Raw genomic sequence first — 25,165 nt, 5'->3', positions numbered from 1 at the left:
TATCATTTAAAGTTTTAAATGAAGAAAATTAAAAATTGAATTTAATTTTTTTAAAAAAAGCTATATAATTTTAATAAAAATCTAGGCGATCCGTGTAGTGTTTTAAGCTAGTATATTATGATAGACGAAATTTTAAAAGTTTGATTAGTTAGTCGATCAATTCTATTTCTAATTGATATTAAAGTTAACTTCCTCTACTAATTTAAATTTAAATTCTAGTTGATATTGAACTGTATATTATTCTAATTGATGTTTTAAGTCAACTTCTCTCGTTAATTTAAATCCTAATTCATATTAAATTCATATAACTCTATATTTTTTAATTAATATTGAAGTCAACTTTACTCTCCAAATTTAATTTTTATTTAATTATAATCTTAAATAATCTTTATTATAACAACCAGCTTAATTAATATTGAATTAAACTATAAAATAAATATTAATATATCTATTAGATATTATAAATATCTATATCTATACAGTCAGAAGATAACTACTGCCTCGAGATAAAATTAATAATTTACACTTTTCATTGGGGTTAAATCAAAATTATACTATTAATCCGATATATAATAAAATTTAAATCAAACTAAATATAATTAATTGTATTTGGTTGATATTAATATGTATCGGTCTAAGATAAAATAATAAATACAACTGATTCGGCTAAAAAATATATTGAACTGAGTTTAAACAAAATAACATAAACTACTCATCGAGCCTAAAAAATATTATACGATTGATTCGAACTAAAAAAATCAAAATCAAAATCAAACTATAATTCGATCAACTAAAACAATATCACATAGACTATTTATCCGGGTTAAAACAAAATTATCCTATTAATCAGAGCTTAAAAAATTATAATCAAACTAAAAGTAATTAGTTGAATTTGGTCGGTATAACGGACATGAGTTAAAACATACTAATGTAAATTATTCATCAGTGCCTTCGTTAAAACATATTAATGTAAATCATTGATATAGGATAAAATTCAATAATATAAATTTTTGATTTATGATAAAATAATATTACTATAAGACTAACCACATTTTGTATACTATTAATTTTAACTAAACATAAATTTTAATTAAATCATACTATATTCTGTGATCACACAAGGAAATATGAACAAAACTATATCCTTTATTTATTTACATTATCTTTTCAAAATATATCTAATTAAAAAAATCATGAGCATATATATGTATTAATATATTTGTCATGAACTCATATTATTTAAAATATTTAAGTGAAAAAAATTAAATATTTAATTCAAATTAACTTTTTACAAAATAAAATATATAATAAAATTATATAAAATTGATGCATCGCACGAGTTTTAAATTAGTACTTATTTATTTACTTTTTGTATGTAAAGAATACAATAAGATATTAAAATGGTCGGCATTGAATAGTGAGTATAAACTCAAGCAATTAGATATCATTTGGTTAGGGAAAATTATATTTTTTAATTTCTCTTAATTATAATAAAATATCTTGATTAAAATTTCGACTAGTGTGTAAAGTAAATTTTTTTTCTTTTTTGCTAAAAGATAAAGTAAATTTAAATATTCATTGAACCAAATTTTTATTTTATAAATACATGATTCAGCTACATGTAACGGTCTCATTTAATTAGGAGATATGTCAAACCTAAATCAAATTATATAGCAGGATTTTTTTAAAATTTTCAGAGCAACTGCAAACCAACTATTCAGCTATTTTAGGAACTAAATCACCAATTAGGTCAACTGGGGCAAGGAAGCTGCTCCTGTACATCCTCCATTGATCGGAAGCCTTTAATACATCTAGAAGATACGTTGTAGAAATTATAGAACGGGGTAGGTCCCGTCTGAGTTTTGCATGGAAACCTCCTTTCACGTTTCCTTACTTTGACCACATTACTTATATTATTAATGGTGCGCTCTGGTCGGGTCTGGACTCTGGATATTGATTTCACTGCCGCTTCAGCATCTCCGCATCTTTTGGGTTGGGGCTCGAATGTGGGGTCAAGTGTATTAGATAATAAGAAAAGAAATAATGATAAAAATAACATTTTTTTGGGACTAAATGATAAGAATACCTATTTTCAATATTCTGGTCATTTTTACCAATCAAATACCCATTCTTAAATTGGGTATCTCAAAAAAAAATTATTTTTTTTGTAAAAAAACATTTTTCAAAAAAAAAACAAAAAAAAAATTAGTACAAATATTCAGTCTGAGAATGTGTATTCAGCCATATACCCAATCTGAGAAAGCGTATTTCATATATCTAATCTCAGAAAACATATTTCAATTTTAAAAAAATAAAAAAAATTGGTTGAAATACCCAATCTGAGAATGGGTAATCGGACATATACCCAATCTGAGAAAGCGTATTCCAAATACCCAATCTGAGAAAGGGTATTCCGTCGGTATTTTTGGCCGCATTTCTCAAATTGGATATTTTGGTCACAAATTTCAAAAAAAGTGGTATTTTTGGTCATCATCCATAAGAAAATAACTCTTTATGTCCCGTTCAATTTTATACAACGTTTTTTTATTTCCCATTTAATTTTATACATTACAATATTTATTAAAAATAATAAAAAATTTATAATATAAAAGTTAACTATACCTACTTATATCCACTATTTTCTTTCAATAAACTAACTTTATGCTTAAACACTAATTGGTTTCGTCACTTTACCCACTTTTCTTATTTTTTCTCGTAATATTTCACTTTTTCTTAAATTTCGTGGCGAATTCAAATGTATACATTCTAGACCGAGGTAGTACAATTTATCCATTATCCTTTAATCTCACTTATATATTTTTTTTAAAAAACTAGCTTTTATTTTGTTATTACAAATGAAATGATATTAGTAAACATTGTTTTGTAATTTGTTCATATTATATTTTAGTTATAATTTTCTAATTCATCCGGTATATTGCAAATTTTTGTTGAGATTTTTAAATTGACCATGTGAATATAAATAATCAAATTTTATTTTATCAATTAATTACATACGAAAAGTTGAATTCATGACCTTACAGAAACAAGGGCTCGACCAACCCTTTGTCGGCATCAATAATTAAATTTTCCTTAATCATTAATTTATAGCCCGTGCTTTGCATACAGGTATTTTAAAATTTATTTAATAAAATAAATAAATAAATTTATAATTAAAGTTGAATAATATAATTCTGAAAGATTAAGTTATCCATATAATATAAGTGTATTACATCTACATATTATGATAAATTTATTTAAGAACTACTTTCGTTACATAAGTTATTTTTATGTTATACTCCCTCCGTCCCTTTCGATTGTAATGTCTGACACGTATTTTAAGGTGCATATTACGTATAGTTCTGATGATATTTTATAAGATTATTTCTATAAATAATATTTATAAGATTATTTTTATAAATAGATATGTCAAAATTTAAAGTTTACTTCAAATTTGTATTAAAAACTTACCATAAGTAATACAATTTATATTTATAATTGTATTGCAAAGTTTCTATAATTAAAATGGGTCATAACAAAATATATGGATCTTTTATAAACGGATACCAAACCTAAAAATTGATAGTTCACTGGGTCAAATTAAAGTTAAAGATTATATCCGAGCCAAAATATGGATACAAAACCTTATCAAAGGTCAGTAATTTATAATATATAGATTTTATGCAAAATTTAGTGTTTCGCAATTTAATGTTACTGTACTTATACCATTTTTTACGACAAAACAAGGTGAATTTTACTGCAAAATTTTACTGTGTTGGAAATAATTATTTTTTTTTGTTTTTTGAAAATTATAGCATTTGGTTTATTTTGTAAAATTGTATACAAATGAATCAGAATTCTGCTGCTGATTTGAGGAATCCGGTTCATCAACCAGCTTGCATTTTTATACTCCGCAACTCACAACTAGCATAATATTTAATTTAATTCTGAATACACCAATTTGTTTGAATAACTTGATTTTTAAATATATGCTTCAAGTATTCGACTCTAAACATATGATGTTCGACCACTCTAAGAGACGTATCACATTAGTATAAGACTATAAGTTGATATTAAACTAAATTCGTTGTAATTCATTATTTGCAATTTATATTTTGCCGTAATATTTAATCTAGGACTTGATTCTCAAACATGTAAAAATAAAGATTGATTTTGTTGTTGTTTCTTGGGACAAATTGCATTTGTTTTTGCAGACACGATTCCAAATTCCCGTTTTTGAATGTCAAAAAATCAAACAACTCGTGCTTTGAATGAAAACAATCATATTTATACATTTACTATAGTTTCATTTCTTAACACACACGCCTGTTCATTTATTTTCACACTCAAGGCCCCCATCAGTTTGGCTCCATTCAAAGACTGCAATTTATAATATTCCAGTCCACAGCCAAAACACGTATCATAAGGGTCAAGTAGACTAATATTTTCCTTTGTTTTTTCGGTTCATACTATAGCTTATCTTCCACTTGCCTATATATAGAGAAACACAAGGTGTGTGATTGTATTCATTGACAGTTTGTACTCAAATTTCCAAGTTCAGATATTTAAGTGATAGTACGGTTTTCAAGGAAAGGAACAAAGAGAGCAAGACTTAAATTTCTTGAAAGGTTTTAGATTCTTGTAAAGTTGCATTTTCTTGAAAAAAAAAACAAAACAAGAAATGACCTTGAGGTCTAATAGTTTTAAGCACCTAGATTCTGAGATCATTAGCAAGTCATTTGGGTCTCCGAGAATTAGTTCACCAAGAAAGAATTCGATTAGTTTGAAGACGAATGAACCGGTGAAAATTGTGCTTGAAACAACTCTGTCATTCAAGAATTTGGTTCAGAGTATCAAGAAAGCAGGGTATGAGAATGATAGAGCTGATGAATTCAGGTTTATTCATAAGCCTGTGACAGTGGCACCAATCACACTTCCTGAGCCTGCAATTTTGTTTTCGCCTAGGCCGGTTAGCGAGCTTGATGCTGCTGCAGTTAAGCTTCAGAAGGTCTATAAGAGTTATCGGACTCGAAGAAATCTTGCTGATTGTGCTGTTGTAGTTGAGGAGCTTTGGTGAGTCTTCCAAGTCCTGGTTATCAAAACTTGATCTATTAGCTGCATAAACATTTTTTCTGCTTTTATTTGACTTTTCAGCTTGATTAATGGTTTTTTGGTTCTGTTCTTTTTATAGGTGGAAGGCATTAGATTTTGCAGCTCTGAGGCGGAGCTCGGTGTCATACTTTGATGGTGAAAAACACGAAACTGCAATTTCTAGATGGGCTAGGGCTAGAACAAGAGCTGCCAAGGTAATATCTTGCTTCATTCTCGCAGAGTTGTTCATTTCATTGTCTACATAATTTTTTGGATTTTGAAATTAGTTTACTTGTGATTGCAGGTGGGCAAGGGGTTAAGCAAGAGTGAAAAGGCTCAAAAATTAGCTCTACAACATTGGCTTGAAGCTGTAAGTTTTATCTTCTTTTGATTAATATTCATATGCACAGATCACTTGTTATAAAAACGGATAAATTTGTAGTACTACACTAACAATCTATTTGTTAATTGCTCAACAGATTGATCCACGACATCGCTATGGACACAATTTACACATGTACTATGATGTCTGGTTTGCAAGCGAAAGTGTTCAACCTTTCTTCTACTGGTGAGTCGCTCGATTATTCTCTGTGCTTGGTGACATACTCCGAGTAACATTTGAAATGGATTTTTTAATGCCGATATTTAACTTAATGACTCTGCCTAAATATTCACTTTTGAAAAATGAAGGCTGGATGTTGGTGATGGCAAAGACGTAAACCTTGAAAAATGTCCGAGAAGCAAGCTACAACGTCAATGCATCAAATATCTGGGACCAGTAAGTTATAGATCATATAATAATTTGCTTCTAGGGTACATTTGAATGTGCCGTGGTTTAACTGTTGCTAATAATTTTAATTTCTGAAACAGAATGAAAGGGAGGCATATGAAGTGATTGTAGAAAACGGAAAGCTTGTGTACAGACGAAGTGGAATATTTTTGGAGACGGTTGAGGGTTCAAAGTGGATATTTGTTCTTAGCACGTCGAGGAATTTGTATGTGGGAAAGAAGAAGAAAGGTGAATTTCAGCATTCGAGTTTCCTTTCTGGTGGAGCCACTATGGCTGCTGGAAGATTAGTTGCTCATGGTGGTGTTCTTGAGGTACTTAACTTTACCATTGTTTAAAATTATTCGCATCCAATATTGGTCTGATCTAAAGCTTATTTGTTGCTTTGCATCTGTAGGCGATATGGCCTTATAGCGGCCACTACCACCCAACAGAAGAAAATTTTAAGGAATTCATTGGCTTTCTTGAGGAAAATAATGTGGATCTCACCAATGTAAAGAGGTGTGCAATAGATGATGACTCATTCTCATTTGATAACAGCGCTGAGGAAACAACAGCAGATAATGCAGTAGTTGCTGAACAACCACAAGATGTGGAGACTCTAACCAAGATTTCAGATAATCATGTCAATGCACCAACATTTAACATGGCAAGACGATTATCTCGCAACTGGACATCAGGAGCTGGACCACGTATTGGTTGTGTTCGCGATTATCCTACAGAATTGCAGTTCCGAGCTCTTGAACAGGTTAACTTGTCTCCAAGGGTAGCCTCAGGACCAGCATTTGGAAACTACGGTCCCATCCCCTCACCGCGACCAAGTCCAAAGGTCAGGATGTCTCCCAGGCTTACATATATGGGACTCCCTAGTCCTAGAACTCCCATTGCCTCCAATTGAAAGCTTTGAAATGGTCTACAACATTTTGTTGTCCTGGAGCACTATTGGAGTATTGGTGCACTCAAAAAGGACCAGTATAGTACCAACTAACTCAAATTTATTCATTGTTTTGTTCATAAAATTTGTATATTTTTTACATCCTTTTGTATTTTACCGGAACCTGCCATTGGGTTATTTATATTCTTTTATTTCTTGTAAACACATAATTGAAGATTAGTAATATTCAACTTGTGTGAAACAAGTATTCAACTCCTCTTTGGATTCACTGATTCATAGGACACTTGAGGCATTCCTTGGATAGTCAAATAGACAACAACGTCACTAACCCCAATTTTTTTTCTCATTTTTTTCTGCAAATAACGACGTACCATGTATAAATTATATTATTAAAAACACATGTTTCAAGACATTTGTAAAAAGTATGTTAATACTTCCAAAATAAAGTTTAAAAAATATAATTTAATTAAAAAAAATCATGTATCTAATATAACTACCAACTCTATGAATTATTATCCAACTTAATTTCTAATAACACTCAACTTTTTTCTTACCTCTTTTGTCGGAAACCAAACACTTTCAAAATGAATTTTAATAACTTAAATTATAATATAACAAAAAGTTATTAAATCAATAAACAAATTAAAAAATAATTTTAAAAAAATTAAATATCAAATCATCCACATACACCACTGCTATTTAGACTCCCTCTTTTTTTATAGCAAAACTATTTATGGGCTCTGAATAGGAGGAATTTTTAAAATTTTAACTATCTAAAATTTGAATGATTCAATAATATAATAAATACAAAATAATATGTAAATATTTTAATTTCATTAATCTAAATAATATATAATTATTGTTTTATATAATTTATTTTTATGAATTATTAAAATAATAAAATTACAAATATTATAATCAGTATTGCACTGCGTTATAGGTTAGTATACCTAATATATAAAATAATGTTCATTGCATAATTTTAGATTACTTAAAAGGGCACGTTACTCTACTCTCATCATCTAAACTAATCCCCATCATTTTTTTTGCTTAACATTTTTTGTAAATCTAATCTAATCCCAAATAGGTGCTCTTTTTATTTTTTTTAAAATATAACAAACTACTTCAATTATTTTTAAATATTATTTAATTGTTAACAAAAATTTTAAAATTCTGATATAATAAACCATGTCTTAATTATATATTTTAGAATTTCTATAAGTAATATTTATTAATTTTATTTTTTCCATTTTTAAATATGTTATATATATATTTATAATTGTAATATTTTTGTTATTTATAATATTTACTTAAAATATTTACACAAATATGAAAATATAAAAATATTATCATTGAATATCCTTTTACTAAATACATGTTTTATTTTCAATTGTATTGATTAAAACTAACTTAAATTTACTTTAATTGTATGTTTAAAATTAATAAAAAAAATAATATTTTAAATATAGCTAATAGTTATAGTGAACACCACAGCAACACAAATTTTTACAAGTTCACCAAAATTTTAGATAATGACTTTTTAGCTAATAAGTTTACATGTTATTCTTGGAGATGCTCTAAATATATAAAATTATTTCCCAAACTTACAAGCAAAATACTTGATTAGTTTATTTATAATATACCTTATAAATTATCAAAAACATTAATGTCTTGGAAGGGACTATGTTGTTTTTTGTTTAGCTCCATTGCAACACTAAAATAATTTTGGAAAAAATGTACCTAATTTCCCCTCATGCAAATTCAACTCCATACTAAATTTTAGGTCGCAACTTGCAAGTCATTATTTGACAAAATGAACAGATATAAATAATTTTCAATATTCACCTGCACATCTTTGTGAAGTATACAACCTTTTGTGATATCTACGATTCACATATCTAATTATGAAACATACACAAAGCTCTGTGTACATTAGAGCGAAATAGCTTATATTCAGCAAACTCACTTAAACAAGTAAAATTCTGGTCTTTGTAGTTTCTTTGCCACAAAAACACTTGGCGTGAAAGTCAGCATCTTAAAATTAACTGAAATTGCAGATAACTGTAATTGAAAGAGAATATTTCTATACACTCGATCAAATTACACTGGCACTTAGCTCTGCTTTACTGCACTTGGTGGTGAAATGCAGCTAGTGCTAGTTATAACCCCTCCCTAAAGATAAAGAGGAAAACCAAAAAAATGCAATTCTTCCAAATTTGAATTTACTAATGGATGCCTTATATTTGCAAGCACACGGATGTCCCTCCATTTTTCAGATATACAATGTATTAAACGTCCTTATCCGCAAACATCTTCTCTAGCTCAGGACCTTTGTCATCTTGTTCTTTCTACTTGCTGATTGGATCTATATACAAGCGGCTCTTGCTAATATTGCAAGGGAACATTGTACATCATATGGTCTAGGCGTAAAGAAGTATATACAATAAAAAGAAAAACCGGCACCAAATATTAATGGTTAAATAGTAAATACTGATACTAGTTAGTTGACTTGTCTTGAAGCTTGTGACGATGCCGTGTACATTTTGAGTTAAGGTTCAGATTGTCAGAAAAATGCACGGGTCAGCTAGAATTTTCTAGCACCAGTGCCCTGTGGGGAAGAGACGCGATTACCCTGATTGAGACAACCTGAATTATGTAGTGGACTTCTCAGTCTCTGGGATGAACTCAACTCGAATTGACTTTCCGATTCATCAGGTCATGGTAGTAAAGCAGTATGCACATCGGTTGACCCACTATGCTGAAAAAACACCAAAACAACATATTGCCTACCTGCAAAAAAAAAGGACCATACATTTGAGGTGCGCTCTGAATCAAGAGTGGACTAAAATAAAATAATAAACTTAAACTAAAAAAACAGGGAGAAAGACGCGTGTAAAATTTATTACATGACAATTCACGGAACAAAACTAGTAAGATGCTCACCAAGTGCGTTATGCACAAAAAAGATTCTCATTTATTCATCACAGAAAAAACATAATGTTCAAGTTGAACAGGCATTGTCAACAAATGCAACTCAATATTTCTTGTTTCTACCATAGAACTACTTCATCGGAATCACTAATACAGTAATAGTGTAATACTCTTTTTCCCTCAAAAGGTACAATATAAATTTAGGCGACTTCGAATGTTGCAGTAACCACTTAAACAGTATGGTGGCCTTAGCATCAAACAACATACAGCGCGTGCAATGGAACAGGCAGAACCAGTCCCAACCCTCAGTTAGAAGAATATATAAAAACTAATTGGTTACCAAAGCAAAACACTACTTAAATTTTCACTTCCCGCCTCTGTCAGTTGTAAGTAGCCTAGAAACAAAATTTGGTTTCTTTAACAACTTGGCCTGCTGACTTGTTCCGATTTGGCTCCAACAATTTTATGTAGCAAAGTTAAGATATATCATTTTTAATTAGGTAACATGAGACCGATTAACTCAGTGAATAGATTACTCTGGGTCTGCCACATTGATTTAATATATATTTATCAAGTCAAATTGAAAACATCGAATAACATTACAGAAAAGAGTTGATGCTTTTGCAAAGTTTTTTGGTTCGTTAACTTTTGTTTGTGAAGTAACAGGAGTGACATGGTTAAAAAAATTGAAACTGTAGTCAGACATGAGTAAGATGAAAAAGAAAGCCGTACCATCGAATTCGTGTACTTATCTTGCAAGTACTTTGTTAATAAGACCAGTGGGACCTGTTACAGTGAAAGAAAGGCACCTTCAGCTAAAAATAGCAAACTGGCTAATAATGCCCATGATGCTCATGATTGCTCGAAGTTTAAACTACAAGCTGGCATATTTTAACGTCCTTCCAAATTCTAAGAGTCGTTTTGAGGGACTAAACAGTAAGCTAAAGAACCCTCTTAAATAAGTATTTTAATAGAAGCAACACATGCTAAATCTCGTTTGTTTATTTGCATAAGCTGTAACTGGATTTTAATGTATGATATATCTGTATTGAGAATACCTGCAACATCATTCCCATAAAACCCCAAAACTTGAATATATGGAACGGAACAGCAATGCATAACTGCAGCATACAAAGATTAGCAAAGCCACACATATAATACCTGCAATTAGAAATTAAATCCTCCAGCACAACACCACATTGCAGGCTGTGCACTAGCTATAAAAATTGTACACATGTAAAATATAGCAATGTGCATGAACAGATTATACCTCATGGAAAACTGCAGAGATGAAGAAAACAATTAGGAAAGTGACTCCCTGTACAATAGAAAAATAGGTAAAGTCAGACCTTCATACCGATATATACTCAAAGAAATGAGAATGAAAGCACATAATGACATAATGCTTGAATTCAGAAAGGGAAGGGCAATCATTACCTTTGGTATACCATTCCTCAGACATGGAAAGTACACATGACGGACCATCCATTTGTGAACAGGCTGCATGAAGGAACTATTTTGATTAGCAAACATAGTAGAACAGCACAATTTTATTATTAGCCAAGGTAAACAGAAACTTAGTCAAATTTTCTGTCGAGTTCAAGTGTTTCAAAGTTTAAAGGAGATGAATAATCAAGTAGGCCCATTATTTTAACCCAATTTTAATTCCTAATCTTTATCAAATCTTAATCCTTTTTTCATTTATTCTTTTATCAATATTACTAGCTTAAAACCCGTGGGATGCACGCTGTTGTTTTTTTACATTATATGATTTAATTGATTTTCATTCTATTTTAACCCGATTGAAGATTATATTTGTTTAGCCCGGATAAATAGTATATATAATTTTGTTTTAGTTCGATGTCATTATACCGACCAACTATTTATATTTCGATTCTGATTTTGTAATAGGCCGATTCAATAGTAGACTTTTTTAGCCGGATCAATTGTATTTATTATTTATTATATTTAGTTTTCTTGAATTTTATTTTAATCCGGATCAATGGTATAATTTTGTTTTAGTCGAGATGAATAGTGTATATTATATTGCTTTATCGCGAGATCATTATACCGACCAACGAGTTTTATTTTTATTTTGATTTTGGTTTAGCCTGGTTTAATTTTATAAATTATGTTAGCTCGGGAAAATAATATATACTATCTTGTTGTCCAAGACCTTTATACCGAACAACAAATTCTCTCTAGTTCGGTATGTTTTAGTTAAAAAATAATAGGTTTATACACTAATTAGGATTAAAATTCAATTTTTCATATTTCTGTCGGAAAGATTAAAATAATATGTCTTGAAAATAACTGAGGGCAATTTTGTAAGAACAACAGCAACCGTACCGACAAAACTTTTAATTTTGGTCCATTATTTATAATATAATATAGTAAACATCTTAGATGATATTTTTTAGGATATAAAGAGTGTACACGTAGATTGTGCGTGACGTGGTCGTACTTTAATTCTTAAAATTGACTTCAGTTTATAAATTGATTAGGATAATAAACTAGGATTATAATATAATTAGAAGAGTTTAAAATATAAGGGTAGTGAGTAAATCAACAAAGGACCATTCCAACCAAACTTTCAATATTTCGTCTATTATAATATAGTTTAGATTCAAAAAATTACAGGGTATTACATATGAGAGAGAGAGAGAGATTACCATATTCCACATTCTCCAATACTGATGACCATAACCAAAGAAGGATACACGTGTTATGTAGCCAAATTGTCAGTCATGTATCGGCGATAGAAATATTTAAACTCGTAATATACAGAAAACAAGAGAACTACCTCCTCCACAGATTTTGCATTCCACCAATCTTTGTAAAACTCACGATCACCAAAACGAAGAATCTCAGCAAGAATATTTAACCTACATGAAGACTGGAATTTCAGGATGTAATAGAACAGATCCAAATTTTAATAACTTAGTTTTGCTGCTAAAATGGCAAGGGAATTAATATACACCCCTACTGCATATTTAAGTATCTCTAATTCAAGGATAAATTGTACGTTCAAGAAATTGAACGTCTGCTGAAAACAAAACTTCAATATCATAAATCTTAAATTTAAAATTTAAAATATGCAAGGTTCGATAAAGATGTTACTTTTGTGTGAGAGACACTCCCCTCCTACTTAAGCAAGACAGAAATTGAGGATAGGATTCGGGATCGCCTCACATCGCCTCACACAAATCTTACAAGTTACAACAAATAAAAAATCCATAAAGAACACTAAATTTAAATAATAAATCAATTATATTAAAAAATGAAGATCTCGTGTAGGAGCTACAACTTAACATGTATAATAATAATCATAGGTATTTTAACTAGTAATAGAAACTAATCCTAGTAATTTAACTGAAAAACTATATACTTCTCTCAACACATATAAAACAAATAATCGACATCTAAACTACAGTATACAATACTCCCTCTACAATAATAGGTTCATAGGACAACAGCCATTTATAGCTAACCACCATATATAACGGAAAAATGCATGATATTTCCAAAAAAAAACTTTATTTTACTATCATAGGGTGCACTATTCTAGACTGGTAATTATTAGGTGGTAAACTCTTTGACTTGGTGTCATTTAGTATTGAAGAAAACCATCTTAATCAAAGTTTTAGCTTTAATAAAAGTCTAAAACATTGTGCAAGAGCAAGCATGAATTTATTCTTTTACCATTTTAATTTTTTAAGGACAATAAAACGATCCTCATCTCATTACATCTTATCACTTGTCCCTTGTATTTAAGTTTATTTTAATTAAAAATAATTATCAAACAATAGTCCCTCTATCAAGTGAAAATTTCGACACGATTAGTGTTTGATTTCTTTTCCATTCAACCTGATTGATTATCGTTACTTTTAACTGAATTGAGTCTCCTCCACCTATTTCCCCTCCAAAATCAAATCCCCCTCTTCCTCTTCTTCGTCATCCTCATCCTACTCGTATTCATCCTCGTCCCTTCCTCCAATGGTTAAAATGACCATCACATTACAAATGCAATGCTTTAACATCTTAGCTAAGCAGACTTTCATGTACATGCACAGGGACATAATAAACTGTTGTCAATTACTTTATTAATTAATATACATATATTTTAAATTCTTAGTCATTCTTTAGCTAGCCTATTCCAGATTCCATTATTTGTACCAAGAAAAATAAAAGTCTTCTTATTACTTTTATATATTGGCAGTGAAACTATATTAATGCTGATTTATTATTAATTACTCCCCTTGGTCCAGAATATAAGGCGATGCACGCACCTCTAGATCTTAATAAAAAGAGTTAAAATATAATATATTTTTATAATTCTTTTTTTGAATAGAAGTACTTTAAAATTACTTATATTCGGAAAAAAAAATCATTAAAAATATAGTGTTGTGGACCAGAGGGAGTATTCCTTTGTGGCCAAAATACCACATTAGGAAAGTGTAGTCCGTTTTTAATACATTATACACATGTTAAAAAGTGTATCTTTAATAGCTTATCCTACTGCCTTGGACTTGTTACATGTCTACAAACGAAGAATGAAGGGAAGAATAAATATATAAGAGAGGTGGAAGTGCACAATTACCATAGGTGGAAAAGGCAGTAGAACATGCAGAGCCAAACATACAAAGTGGGGACAGAAAGTTTCAAAATCCGCTCCATGCCGTATAAAAGGTCCACTTTCAAAGGATGTCTAGAATTTTGTACGATAGGATTGATATACTGCAAAATCAAAGCAAAGAAACCACATCAATTGATACCTAAACTTTTACACATTCGACGCAGTAGGCCAACTTCTTAGTGGGAGAAAGACTAACTTGTTCTATAATAAATCCCATAAGTCCTGTAAATATTATCAACTTGATGAGTTGGCGGAGTGCCCAGCCCTTCCGAACACTTGCAGTGCGAGGATAGCTTGTCTGCAATAAACAGTGTCAACAAGATTATTTCTGCAAACAAACATGCATATGGTGAAAGCATAGTTGGATTGCAGACATCATAAGCATATATGCAGAAGAAAATTTTAAAGCCTGTCATGCTTTGCCAATCAGCAGATGTGCTTCAACCACTATGATTCCGAATTTCACAGCTAATACTTTATTAATATTAAATTAGAAACTCACAATTCTCATCTACAGGGAAAATATACAAGTGTCCAAACCAATCTGAAGGAACGAACTTAACATAAACAGAATGGTCGACAGAAAACCAAATGGTTAAACTTAAAGACTTCACTAGCAAAGTAGCAAAAAAAATTGTAACTGATAATAAATATTAAAGCGTGCCAACTTGATACTGTCTAGGCTACTGACTGAACATAAGATCAAAATAAACTATGGTTGGTACAATTTTACAGAGAGATTTATTTGCAGGAAGCAGCCTAGATGATGATTTCTCATTTTAGAGAAATGCCAAAATTGCACATGGTACTTTGTGAGCCTCTTGTATTTTAAGATGCTATTTAGCATTTGGCAATGTTACTACCAAAAAAAAAATCAGAGTTTTCGTAGTCACTATCACAAATTAAAAGGATACACAAAAAGAACAATCGTCACATGCAAGACTAAATTATTCCCTTGACCAATTGCTACAAACATAATAATACTGGAAAGGTAGATTCAGGTCCCCCGTCCACAACAACAGTAGCTATAGCACACATTATAATAGCTGCCGTTATCTATCACAGAATATAGTAAGATTACACCAGTAACTAGCATAGTTGAATATATACTCAGGACAATGAATGCCCCCACCAGTTTCTTCCGTGATCAAACATGCCAACTAAAGAAATTTAAGTTCCCAGTTGTAAAATGAATCATCTACAATGTATTAGATGTAGATCAGTCGCAAAAATCTAAACTAGTGTGAAGCAACAACAAGATTACTACCTCAAGAGTCCTCCACACAAAGAGTAGTAATCAATTCAGAAAAAGTATAATCTCTAATTATGGTGTCTACAAAATATATGGGATTAAGTTATTTTACATGTTCACTACAAATCATAAATTACTTGCTAAACAGAAAATATGACTAGAGAAGGATATGGCCGATTGGATCCCAAACAAATTTCGAAGTTCCTAAAATAAAATTAATGTTCTCTAAGTTACTTGAACCTTTTAATAATAGATATTGCTCCTTACTTGCATTTCCCATCAGTATGTCTTGCAATATGATATTATCTTGTGGACATTTAAGTTATCACAGCTACCGGGGTAATGAAACTTAAAACAATCAAATCACAGATAATTGGGACTAGTTTTGAGTTTTAAATTATTACAGAACATGGTTGACGAGAAAAAAAAATGAGTACGATAGACATGGCTTAGAAAGAAGTTACCTGGTAACATAATGTGGGAGCAACCATGAAATATACCAAACTCTTGAAGCTAACATCGTTCGAGTAGTCCATATACATTGTTTCATTCTATCAGCAAAACAGTAGAAACATTGATTTCAGATAGCAAAACATCACATAATTTTTTACAATTAAAGACTCTGCAACTTAATTGCTGATTTTGTGGAATTAAGAGTCGATATTATTAGGGTTATCATCAGGATGTGAGAAGGATACAAAATAACCTATTATGAAGCTTGCATCAATGCACACAGTAAGTGAACTTAATGTGCAGTTTCCTTATAGTAAGAAGTTCATACTGTGGCAGTGAGTAAATACTAAATACAAAATATAGCAGAAAAGTATACAAACATTAATTTTTGTTGTCTGAAACAGAAGAGATGTAATTTGGTGAATATAAAAATAGCAGAAAGAAATACCAGCTTGGTGTATTGTAGTTTTGAAAAGAGGAACTCAAAATAAACTATTGAGTAACCTTTTCAGCGGAGACTGCAATTGCTCTCATATCATAATTTGTATGTGCATAAGACACCAACTTTAACCATACAACGCAAGCAAGCAACATTAACGTGACTCCTGATTGAACAGCAGAATCAATCCTGTAAAGTTTCAAATATATAGTCACCATTTTAGTTTGTATCTTTGCAATTTATGGATGAATACACATCATCATTTAAGCAAATGAGAGAACACAAGAATTAGAAACAATACTTCCATCTTCTCCAAACATTTAATAGGTTAAGTTACACAATTTATATGATTTATTTTTTAAGGCACATTGCACAAGTTATATGATTTATTTTTTATTATTTTTAGGTACCCTAAATCTTTAAAGACTGGGATAGGATGACCAAAGCTATACAAAGAAGGTTCAGGAAAGTTGTATGCTTCTCACTCAAGTGGAGCTGTATGCTCAAGATAGGTTATTGGTGGCTAATGACTTCCTCAGGGAGGGAGTATTGTAATCAATCCAGCTGCATTTTATTAAATAGGTTAGGGCTATGTGAGTTAGTTTCAATAGTTTGCCACTCTTGCATACCAAGAAGTTGAGGTTCAAACCTTGGGAAGTGACTGGGAAAGATTTCCCCCACTGGTATTGTATGTGTGACTTACCCCTTCTAGGTATTAAGCCCTTTGACAAAAATAACAATAAAAACATGTTTGGAGTTTTAGACATCACACTCACACTATAAAATTGCAGTTCCCACCTTTAAACAAGTTATCAGTGAAAAATTGAAAATGCTTTAGAGAACAATGATCAAGTTCAATAATGGCACTATATTCGCATAGATTGGCCAAGTAAAATCAAACTTTAGACATCAACCTACCACTTGTCTTCATTTACTATTCGCTTAGGTTTTTTTATATTTAAGGATCAAATCATATTTGACAAAAGATGCAACATACCTGAGAATTACAAATGCTGGATATAAAATTGCGGTCATTGTTATTGCTATGTGAAAAGAAACAGCCACCTGAAATGCAATTATACAGATTACAGCAAAATCGGGCCACAAGATATAAGTCTTTAACTTTTACTCAAAAACTATACACACAAACACATATTTTTAGATGCTAAAATTTGATGAATTTTACAATAATAATTACAAGAAAAATAACACGCCAAATTTAATGTGATCAACAAGAGTCGAGATAAAACTTTTGTTCACTACAACAAAAAAATGAAGTCACGAAAAAAGTGTGGTTCATTCTTGAAGAAGTATAAATCATCTCCAACATCAAGGTACTCAAACTCGATCAAAATCAATATAATGACCTTCAACACCCAAAACATCTTCCTTTTCTTCCCGTAGATCTCCTCCATTCAACTAGGCACCTTTTAGATAATGAAAATCCAGAAAAGGCATACTACCGTTTGTTGCTAGCACTTGAAGATCCATGTAACCGTAAGTCCGCAACCTAGAATAATGTTTTATTCATCTCAATCTTGAGTCTTTATCCTAAGCACAGTGCACCAGTTATTACTCTTTGAAGTTACAATTATAGACTACACAAACCTTTACATCTGAAAATTAAATGCAAGCACCAACAGAAACTCCTAGTTAAAAAAATTTATGTTTCTCTTTCTTATTTGGCAATGAAAAACTACAAAAACATCAAAGAGTAAATCAATAATACTTATTTCAAAAGGGGAAGATCAAAGGTACAACTGTAAAGTAGAAACGGGGAAGTGGCAAAGATTGGTCTATTATACACCCAACAAAATGCTTCAGAGTCGCTTACCTTCTCTGAGATGAATCTTTGTCGCACTAATTTTTCAACACCAAATGCAGCAAGAGGTAAAAACCCTAGGCTGAGACTGAAATATTGTCAAGAAAGCGAATAATATCCATGTCAGCAACTTTCTTCAATCAGTCTTGTGACAATGTATATAGAAGATTAGATGGAAGTAACATTGATCCCCGAGTAATAATCACCCACATAACATTACATAAATATAGAATAAAAAACTACAAAAAAAAGCAGTTAAAGTTTTTACCAACACATCAAAAGGGGCCAATCCCTTAACGATCTGGAGCTAAACCAGAAACCTGCTCTAATCAATATGCCATACTGCAAAAAAGAGAAATCAACAATTCGTCATCTCCAGGTCATACAAACACACAACTGTCTGTTTTGATTCATATTGTCTACATTAACCTATGTAACACCATGCGAGCCTTCTTAATTCACAAAAACAACAATAATTGTTATAAATATAAGTAGAGAGATGCACACAAGTATGAATTAATTAATGCACTGGCTATGTTATCATTATGCTTATACTGAATTATGTGAAGGGTATTAATACAAAAAAATAGAGCCAACCTTCATCAAGTTTTCGATGATGAGCCTGCTGTTCACAGCAACAAGCACTACTATACAGAGGTTGAGAAGACCTGCATGGCTCTGCAAGAAAACATGTTCATCACTTGACACACTTTTACAACACCTAAATTGAACAAAAATGTAACCTTTTGTCTCTTTAATTTTAAGTAACATATATATCGCAATATATGTACATAAACACTATCCAATAAAACAAGAAGAAGAATTTTGTCAACTGACATCTTACCTTGTCCAGATAATAGACCTAAAAATAATGCTACAGCAAAAAAGATCGCCAGAAGTTATTTAGGAAGCACTTGCAAATATAGCATTTGCAAATTGTAGTCATCTCTAAAGCCAAATTTGAGAATGGGACTTCACTATAAAACATGCACGTTTTAGTTCTAATCACTCTAATTTATGACTAGCTCGCTGAACAAAATATAAACATTTTAATATCAACCAGCAGTAAAAGTCAGTTAAATAAAATATACCTCTAAGGCTCTAACATTCTAATTATTCAGCAACTAAAAAACCCTTTCACTACAAATAATAATTTAAAGACATATATTCAAATAGCAAAAAACTAAACATGACACATATTAAACATCACACTTGAAAATTCTAAATAATTTACAATAACAGTAAACTAGTTAAAAATATTCAACACTGCGCAAACTAAATATCGCGGTTAAAAATTCTTACTCATTTATCTAGACTAGTAAACAACAGTGGCTAAATACGTAATGCATTACACTGATTAAACATCATCATTAAAATTCTAATTAATTTATCAAGAACAGTAATCTACAGTAGTTAAATTATGCAATAACGAATACATTACGGAATACTGACTACATAAATTAAACATCACAGTTAAAATCCGCAATAATTTTTATTCATTTATCTACAGTTCTACACTAGTAAACTCTACACTAGTAAACAACCGTGGTAAAAATACGCAATCCATTGCACAGATTAAACATCGTTATTCACTGTTAAAATTCTTATTAACTAGTGAATAACAGTAAACTACAGAAGTTAAAAATACACAAAACGTTAATTTACCTAGATAAGTAAACTACTGCGGTTAAAAACACGGGGCCACTGACTCTCTATCTCTATCATGTCATTACTGATGTCATTACTTTGAGAGTATCGTACCTTTACTTTGGGGCCGAGAAAAAATATTATAAACTTATTGAGGTTATTAATTTATCGAAAATCTACTATACCTGTTTAAAAATAGCGTCGGAGCTAAGAGGACTCTCCTTGATATGCCGATGCGCCGGAGACGAAGCTCGCAATGCGAATTTCAATACTCCTTTATCTTTCTCATCGTATTTTCCTTTTTTTGAATTCGCCGGCGCTACGGTGGGATTCCGGTCAATATTTGCGTCATTTTCCGGGGATTCGGTCGCCGCACTCGTTCTTCGCCTAAGTGAGTTATCGAGATCCGAGTTTTGCTCCATTGAATTTTAAACAAAGCTCATGCAATAGAGATTTGAATGATTATATACAGGCTAGTGTTGTGTGTATATTAGAAGAGTAAGCCGGTCTGGCGGGGTAATATTTTCTATTTTCTCCAAAGTTACTAGAAACAAATATGCCCAAATGTCACTTTCTGATTAAAAAGGCCTCAACGTCATTTTTTGAATTTTTGGCCTCAAATATCACTTGAAAACGGCGTTTTGGGTGAAGTTTTTAAAAATAGACGAAAAACGCAGTCTCGTGTGAGTTTTTCTATAATATTTTTTTATTATTTTTTTTAAATAAAACAAAAACGCAGTTTTGTTTCGTATTTTTCTTGAAAAACGTGGTTTCAAACCGAGTTTTGCTGAAAACGCAATTTCAGAATTTTTTTCGGTAAAAAACGCAGCCTCGTCTTGAGTTTATAGATATAAAAACGGCGTTTTAAAATGAGTTTTTCGTAAAAACGCAGTTTCAAACCGAGTTTTTCTCAGGATGAAAAAAAAAAAATTCAAAACGCAGATCCAAAATGAGATAATATGAGAAACTCATCCTGAGATTGCGTTTTGCCCTCATAAACACGAATTGAAGTTGCGTTTTAATTTTTTTTTTTAAAAAAATCAAAACAGAACACGAAATCGTGTTTTTCATTAATAACAAAAACTCCACCCGAAATTACGTTTTGGAGTGACATTTGGGACCAATTATTCAGAAAATGACATTGAGGTCATTTGCCCCCAAAAAGTGACATTTATGGCCTTTATTCAACGAATATGGGGATAAGTGAGATATTTTTGTAAATATGTTTCTAATTTGATATATTTACTGTAGAAAAGAGGGAAAATAAGTTAGATTTTTTTTTAAAAAAATAACTGACTGATATTTTAAATTTTGAAGTTTTTGGTAAAGATAATTATTTAAACATATTTTAATTAAAATTTTTGGTGAACCATTTTTAAAAAGAGTATCACTAGTAAACATAATTTGTTTGGTATTTTAGAAATGAGTATACTTGTATATGTATTTTAAAATTGATTATTATGTTAAAAAACAAAAAAAAGTAATGAATGTTATTTAATAAATTTGTGATTCATTAATTTTTATTGTAATTTTAATTGGGTGTTGGCCCAAATGTCACTATTTGACAGAGAATGGTCATTAATATCACTTTGAAAAAGTTGGCCCCAAATATTACTGTTCGAGGTAGAATGCCCTCAATGTCATTTTGAAAAAAATTGACCCCAAATATCACTTTAAAACGGAGTTTCGCGTTCTGTTTTTCTTTTCAATCAAAACCGAGGTCGTGTGTTTGGTTTTCAATTTCTTTTTTTTTTTTCTAAAATTTTGTGCAAGATATGTTTATACTTTAACAAACCTAAGGGGCATTTGTTTACCCATAAATCCAATTGAATGGAGCAAAATCTGACCGCTTCTTCTAGTATGGTCATTTGGGATGCTTCTTTTATCACCTGATTCATTCATAATGACATGAATGGTTCATGTTTAAAAACTTTCCTAAATTATTAATATCTTTTTTGTCTATAAGAGGTGGTCGTATTTGGTTTGCAATCACTACATTCCTAGTTCAATGTTCGCATTTGATTAATTTTATAAAATTAATGAAATATGATATTCCTCCGTTTCAAAATATAAATTCCTTTATTTTTTTACACGTATTTTAAGATATATAAAAGTCATAATTCCGTATACTTTTTTTTAATTTATTTTTTTTCTTAAATTAAAATTTAATATGTGTACTTTTATTCAGAACAAGAAAATTTGAAAAATTATTTGTGGAGATACCTTTTTTATTCATCTTTAAAATACGTGTAAAATGTCTAAGTGACTTGTATTTTGGAACGGAGGGAGTATGTTCATTTTATTCGATAAGATGAAGACTTTTTGTTGAATTTTGTTATATTTAATTTAACACTATACATCTTAAATTTATTAAAAATTGCACTTTACATTTGTAGTTTTAAATCTATAAGTAATCTATAGTTTATAACAATATCTAGTTACTTATTTTTTTTGCTAATATAGTTTATAATCTTACAATTTAATATCAGTTCTAATAAATTTTTGGGATGAGTCAGAGTCGGAAGCAGTACCCAAACAAACTCTTAATCATTTCTGTCATTGAATTAAAATATTTTAATTAGTAAGGTATGTCAATAAATGAATATGTAAAGGGTTAGAAGGAAAAAAACAAGAAATATTATTATTCAGACGTTTTAAAAATAAATATACCAAATAATATTAATTATCCAGAAATTCAGATTTATGATTCATTCATATTATTCAGATATTTTTTGTTCAGATTAGCCAAATGACCCCTTAGTCAAATTGACAACCCTAAGTAAGTTGCATTGTAATCTTAATTTGCATTTTGTATTTGTAGCATTAAAGTCTGTAAAAATGTAAAAGAGCATACTGAAGTCTTTTTGTTTAAACAGTATCAATCCTAAGGATTCTATCTGGAAGAAAATCAAGAAGATCATGTCTCGGAAGAATTATAAAGAAGTTTGGAGTTGAATAAATCTGTTTGGATAAAAATATTATAAGTCAAAGATCTCTACAAGTCACTGTAATATATAATAGATGATGTCAAAGATTACTGGAGCTAATAATATCATCAACATCTATGATCTGAGAAGATCAGAAGAGTTGAAGGCAGCAGGCAAGAGCAGAATATCAAAGGATGGAAGATTTCTGAATATAAAAGTTGGCTCTTTGTTAAGTTACAGGATAGGGATGTTAGCTAGATATCCCAAGCCAAATTTGTTGAAACTAATAGAGGCTCTAGCTGACACCCTCATTCTAGAAGAATTGGAAATACTTGTGCAAATTATAAACATAATTGAGAAAGAATCAGATAGCTCAGTCTTTACTTAATTATTGTAAACTGTCCAATGTACAAGTGTTGTATCGGCTTTTGTATCATTTTATTTTCATTCTTTAACTTGGGGTTAGTCTTGTTAACAGGCATGAATTTGTGATAAGCAATCTTCTCACAAATTGAGGGAGATTGTTGTGCAAGACATGCATGTATCATAACAAGACTAAGTCATATTGACAACCCTAAGATTAGTTGTATTGTAACCTTAATCTGTAATTCATACTTGTAACACTTAATGTCTGTAAAATGTAAATGGAGCAGACTGGAGCATTTTTCTCTAAACAGTGTCAAGCCTAAGAATTCTATCTGGAAGAAGATCAAGAAGATCATGCCTCAGAAGAATTATGAAGAAGCTTGGAGTTGAATAAATCTGTTTGGTGTAAAACATTCTAAGTCAAGATCTCTACAAGTCACAGAATTAGTGTTATAGAGAAATCATTCGAGAACTCCAGAATGGCTTATCGAGAAGTCATTTAAACTCCAGAGAGTACCGACAGATGAGTAACATCTACCCGACGGATGAGCAATATCTACTCGTTGGATGAGGAATGTCTACTCGACGAAAAAGCCATTACTACTTGACGGATAAGCAACATCCACCGGGTGTAGAGAACTCAGGAATTGTCTGTCGAGAACTCAGAGATATCAACAAGTATACATTCATTAGAGAACTCTGAGTTATCGATAAGCCAAAGTCCATTAGAGAACTCTGAGTTATCGATAAACCAAAATTCACTAGAGAACTCAGAGTTGTCGATAAGTTTAGGCAACAATAAAGTTTCAGAGATATCGACAAGCCAACATGCCTATTGAGATGTCGATTTCTCTACAGCTTAACTGAAGATCTCGAAGTGAAGAAATTTCTATAAGTACAGAATTGCAGAACAGTTCAATATCCAAGGTTGCAAATCAACAAACAATTCATACAACTGGATTGACAAGTCTACAAAAAGCAGCTTGAAAGATGTGCAAGATCAACGACAAAGATTAACTGACAGAGGAGATTAAAGTTAACACGGGATGCTAAAGATATGCTAAGCCAGAAATGGAAGATTTGTTTTTCTATAAATAGAAATGACAAGTGACAGTTTAGAAAAGCTAATAGCATGTTTATTATCCACTGTGTAAACCAGCAGTTAACTGAGTTATAAAGTTAACACCGGTCCTCTAGTTAAAAAAAAGAAGAACAAGAAGAATAGAAAAGTGTGTGTTCTCTCTCAAGAAAGAAGCTAAGTTCTAAAACAAGAACTTAGAGATTTTGTAGCAAAACACTGCTTGATTTTTAATATAAAATTAAGTGAGTTTTGAAGATCTTTGTTTTACATATTTACACAACTATTTATGTTTAATATCCATTCTACTAAATCATAAACAACAACCAACTGCTAAAGCCTAAGCCGATCGAAAATCAAACATTTAAGCCAAAACACATTCACCCCCCCTCTGTGTTGTATTAATATATAACAAGTGGTATCAGAGCAAAATATGAAAGTAAATAGATTAGATCTTGGAAAAATGAATACACAGAAAATCAGTAGTATCAAGATTCCTCCCTTTGATAAGGCCAATTACACTTTATGGAAAAAGAAAATGTTGCTGTTTATAAGAATGGCCAATCATCTCTACATAGGTATCCTCAAGAATGGGCCCTTCACTCTTGTAGTTAGAGTTGAGGAAACCACAGATGGAGATATGGTTATTCCAGCTCATTATGCTCCCAAGGATCCTTCTGAGTATACTGAACCTGAAAGAGAGAAAGTTTCCCTAGACAGTGCTTTGCAACTGATACTAATTGAGTCACTTGACAATGTAATGTATAATATCATTGTCAACTGTGACACTGCTAAACAAATCTGGGAAAAGATTGAAATACTTTGTGAAGTAACTGAGGAGGTT

The 25,165-nt window shown here is 30.8% G+C and overlaps 2 protein-coding genes across 3 annotated transcripts; one reads left to right on the top strand and one right to left on the bottom strand.

Moving 5' to 3' along the window:
• Positions 1–4,504: 4,504 nt before the first annotated feature.
• On the top strand, positions 4,505–7,026 carry LOC141693658 (IQ domain-containing protein IQM1-like). Its single transcript, XM_074498808.1, has 7 exons — positions 4,505–5,070; positions 5,189–5,303; positions 5,393–5,458; positions 5,568–5,656; positions 5,779–5,866; positions 5,959–6,189; positions 6,273–7,026. Exons 1-7 carry the CDS (start codon positions 4,679–4,681, stop codon positions 6,771–6,773), a joined length of 1,482 nt encoding a protein of 493 aa, XP_074354909.1. The 5' UTR covers positions 4,505–4,678; the 3' UTR covers positions 6,774–7,026.
• Positions 7,027–8,683: 1,657 nt separating this feature from the next.
• LOC141690541 (diacylglycerol O-acyltransferase 1-like) lies at positions 8,684–20,479 on the bottom strand. Of its 2 annotated transcripts, XM_074495331.1 has the most exons (16): positions 20,136–20,479; positions 18,901–18,981; positions 18,572–18,645; positions 18,316–18,391; positions 17,479–17,546; positions 16,547–16,670; positions 16,054–16,140; positions 14,534–14,635; positions 14,302–14,438; positions 12,505–12,586; positions 12,374–12,394; positions 11,139–11,201; positions 10,972–11,019; positions 10,760–10,822; positions 10,434–10,487; positions 8,685–9,560 (listed from the first exon to the last, which is right to left on the bottom strand). In XM_074495331.1, exons 1-16 carry the CDS (start codon positions 20,370–20,372, stop codon positions 9,456–9,458), a joined length of 1,422 nt encoding a protein of 473 aa, XP_074351432.1. In that variant the 5' UTR covers positions 20,373–20,479; the 3' UTR covers positions 8,685–9,455. The 2 variants fall into 2 exon arrangements, with proteins under 2 accessions (XP_074351433.1, XP_074351432.1); XM_074495332.1 differs by lacking the exon at positions 12,374–12,394 and having other exon boundaries at positions 8,684–9,560.
• Positions 20,480–25,165: the final 4,686 nt, after the last annotated feature.

Source organism: Apium graveolens, chromosome 10 (genome assembly GCF_009905375.1).
Source record: "Apium graveolens cultivar Ventura chromosome 10, ASM990537v1, whole genome shotgun sequence".
Taxonomy (NCBI): domain Eukaryota; kingdom Viridiplantae; phylum Streptophyta; class Magnoliopsida; order Apiales; family Apiaceae; genus Apium; species Apium graveolens.
This window is presented reverse-complemented; position numbering and strand designations above follow the sequence as displayed.

Excerpts from the sequence above, each read along its gene's own strand:
- LOC141693658 (XM_074498808.1), top strand. The coding sequence starts at position 4,679 with ATGACCTTGAGGTCTAATAGTTTTAAGCACCTAGATTCTGAGATCATT. Across the intron at positions 5,657-5,778 it reads GTTCAACCTTTCTTCTACTG|GCTGGATGTTGGTGATGGCA; the intron begins GTGAGTCGCTCG and ends TGAAAAATGAAG. Across the intron at positions 6,190-6,272 it reads CTCATGGTGGTGTTCTTGAG|GCGATATGGCCTTATAGCGG; the intron begins GTACTTAACTTT and ends TTGCATCTGTAG.
- LOC141690541 (XM_074495331.1), bottom strand. The coding sequence starts at position 20,372 with ATGGAGCAAAACTCGGATCTCGATAACTCACTTAGGCGAAGAACGAGT. Across the intron at positions 11,020-11,138 it reads TGAGGAATGGTATACCAAAG|GGAGTCACTTTCCTAATTGT; the intron begins GTAATGATTGCC and ends TCTATTGTACAG. Across the intron at positions 9,561-10,433 it reads ATAAGTACACGAATTCGATG|GTAGGCAATATGTTGTTTTG; the intron begins GTACGGCTTTCT and ends TTTTTTTTGCAG.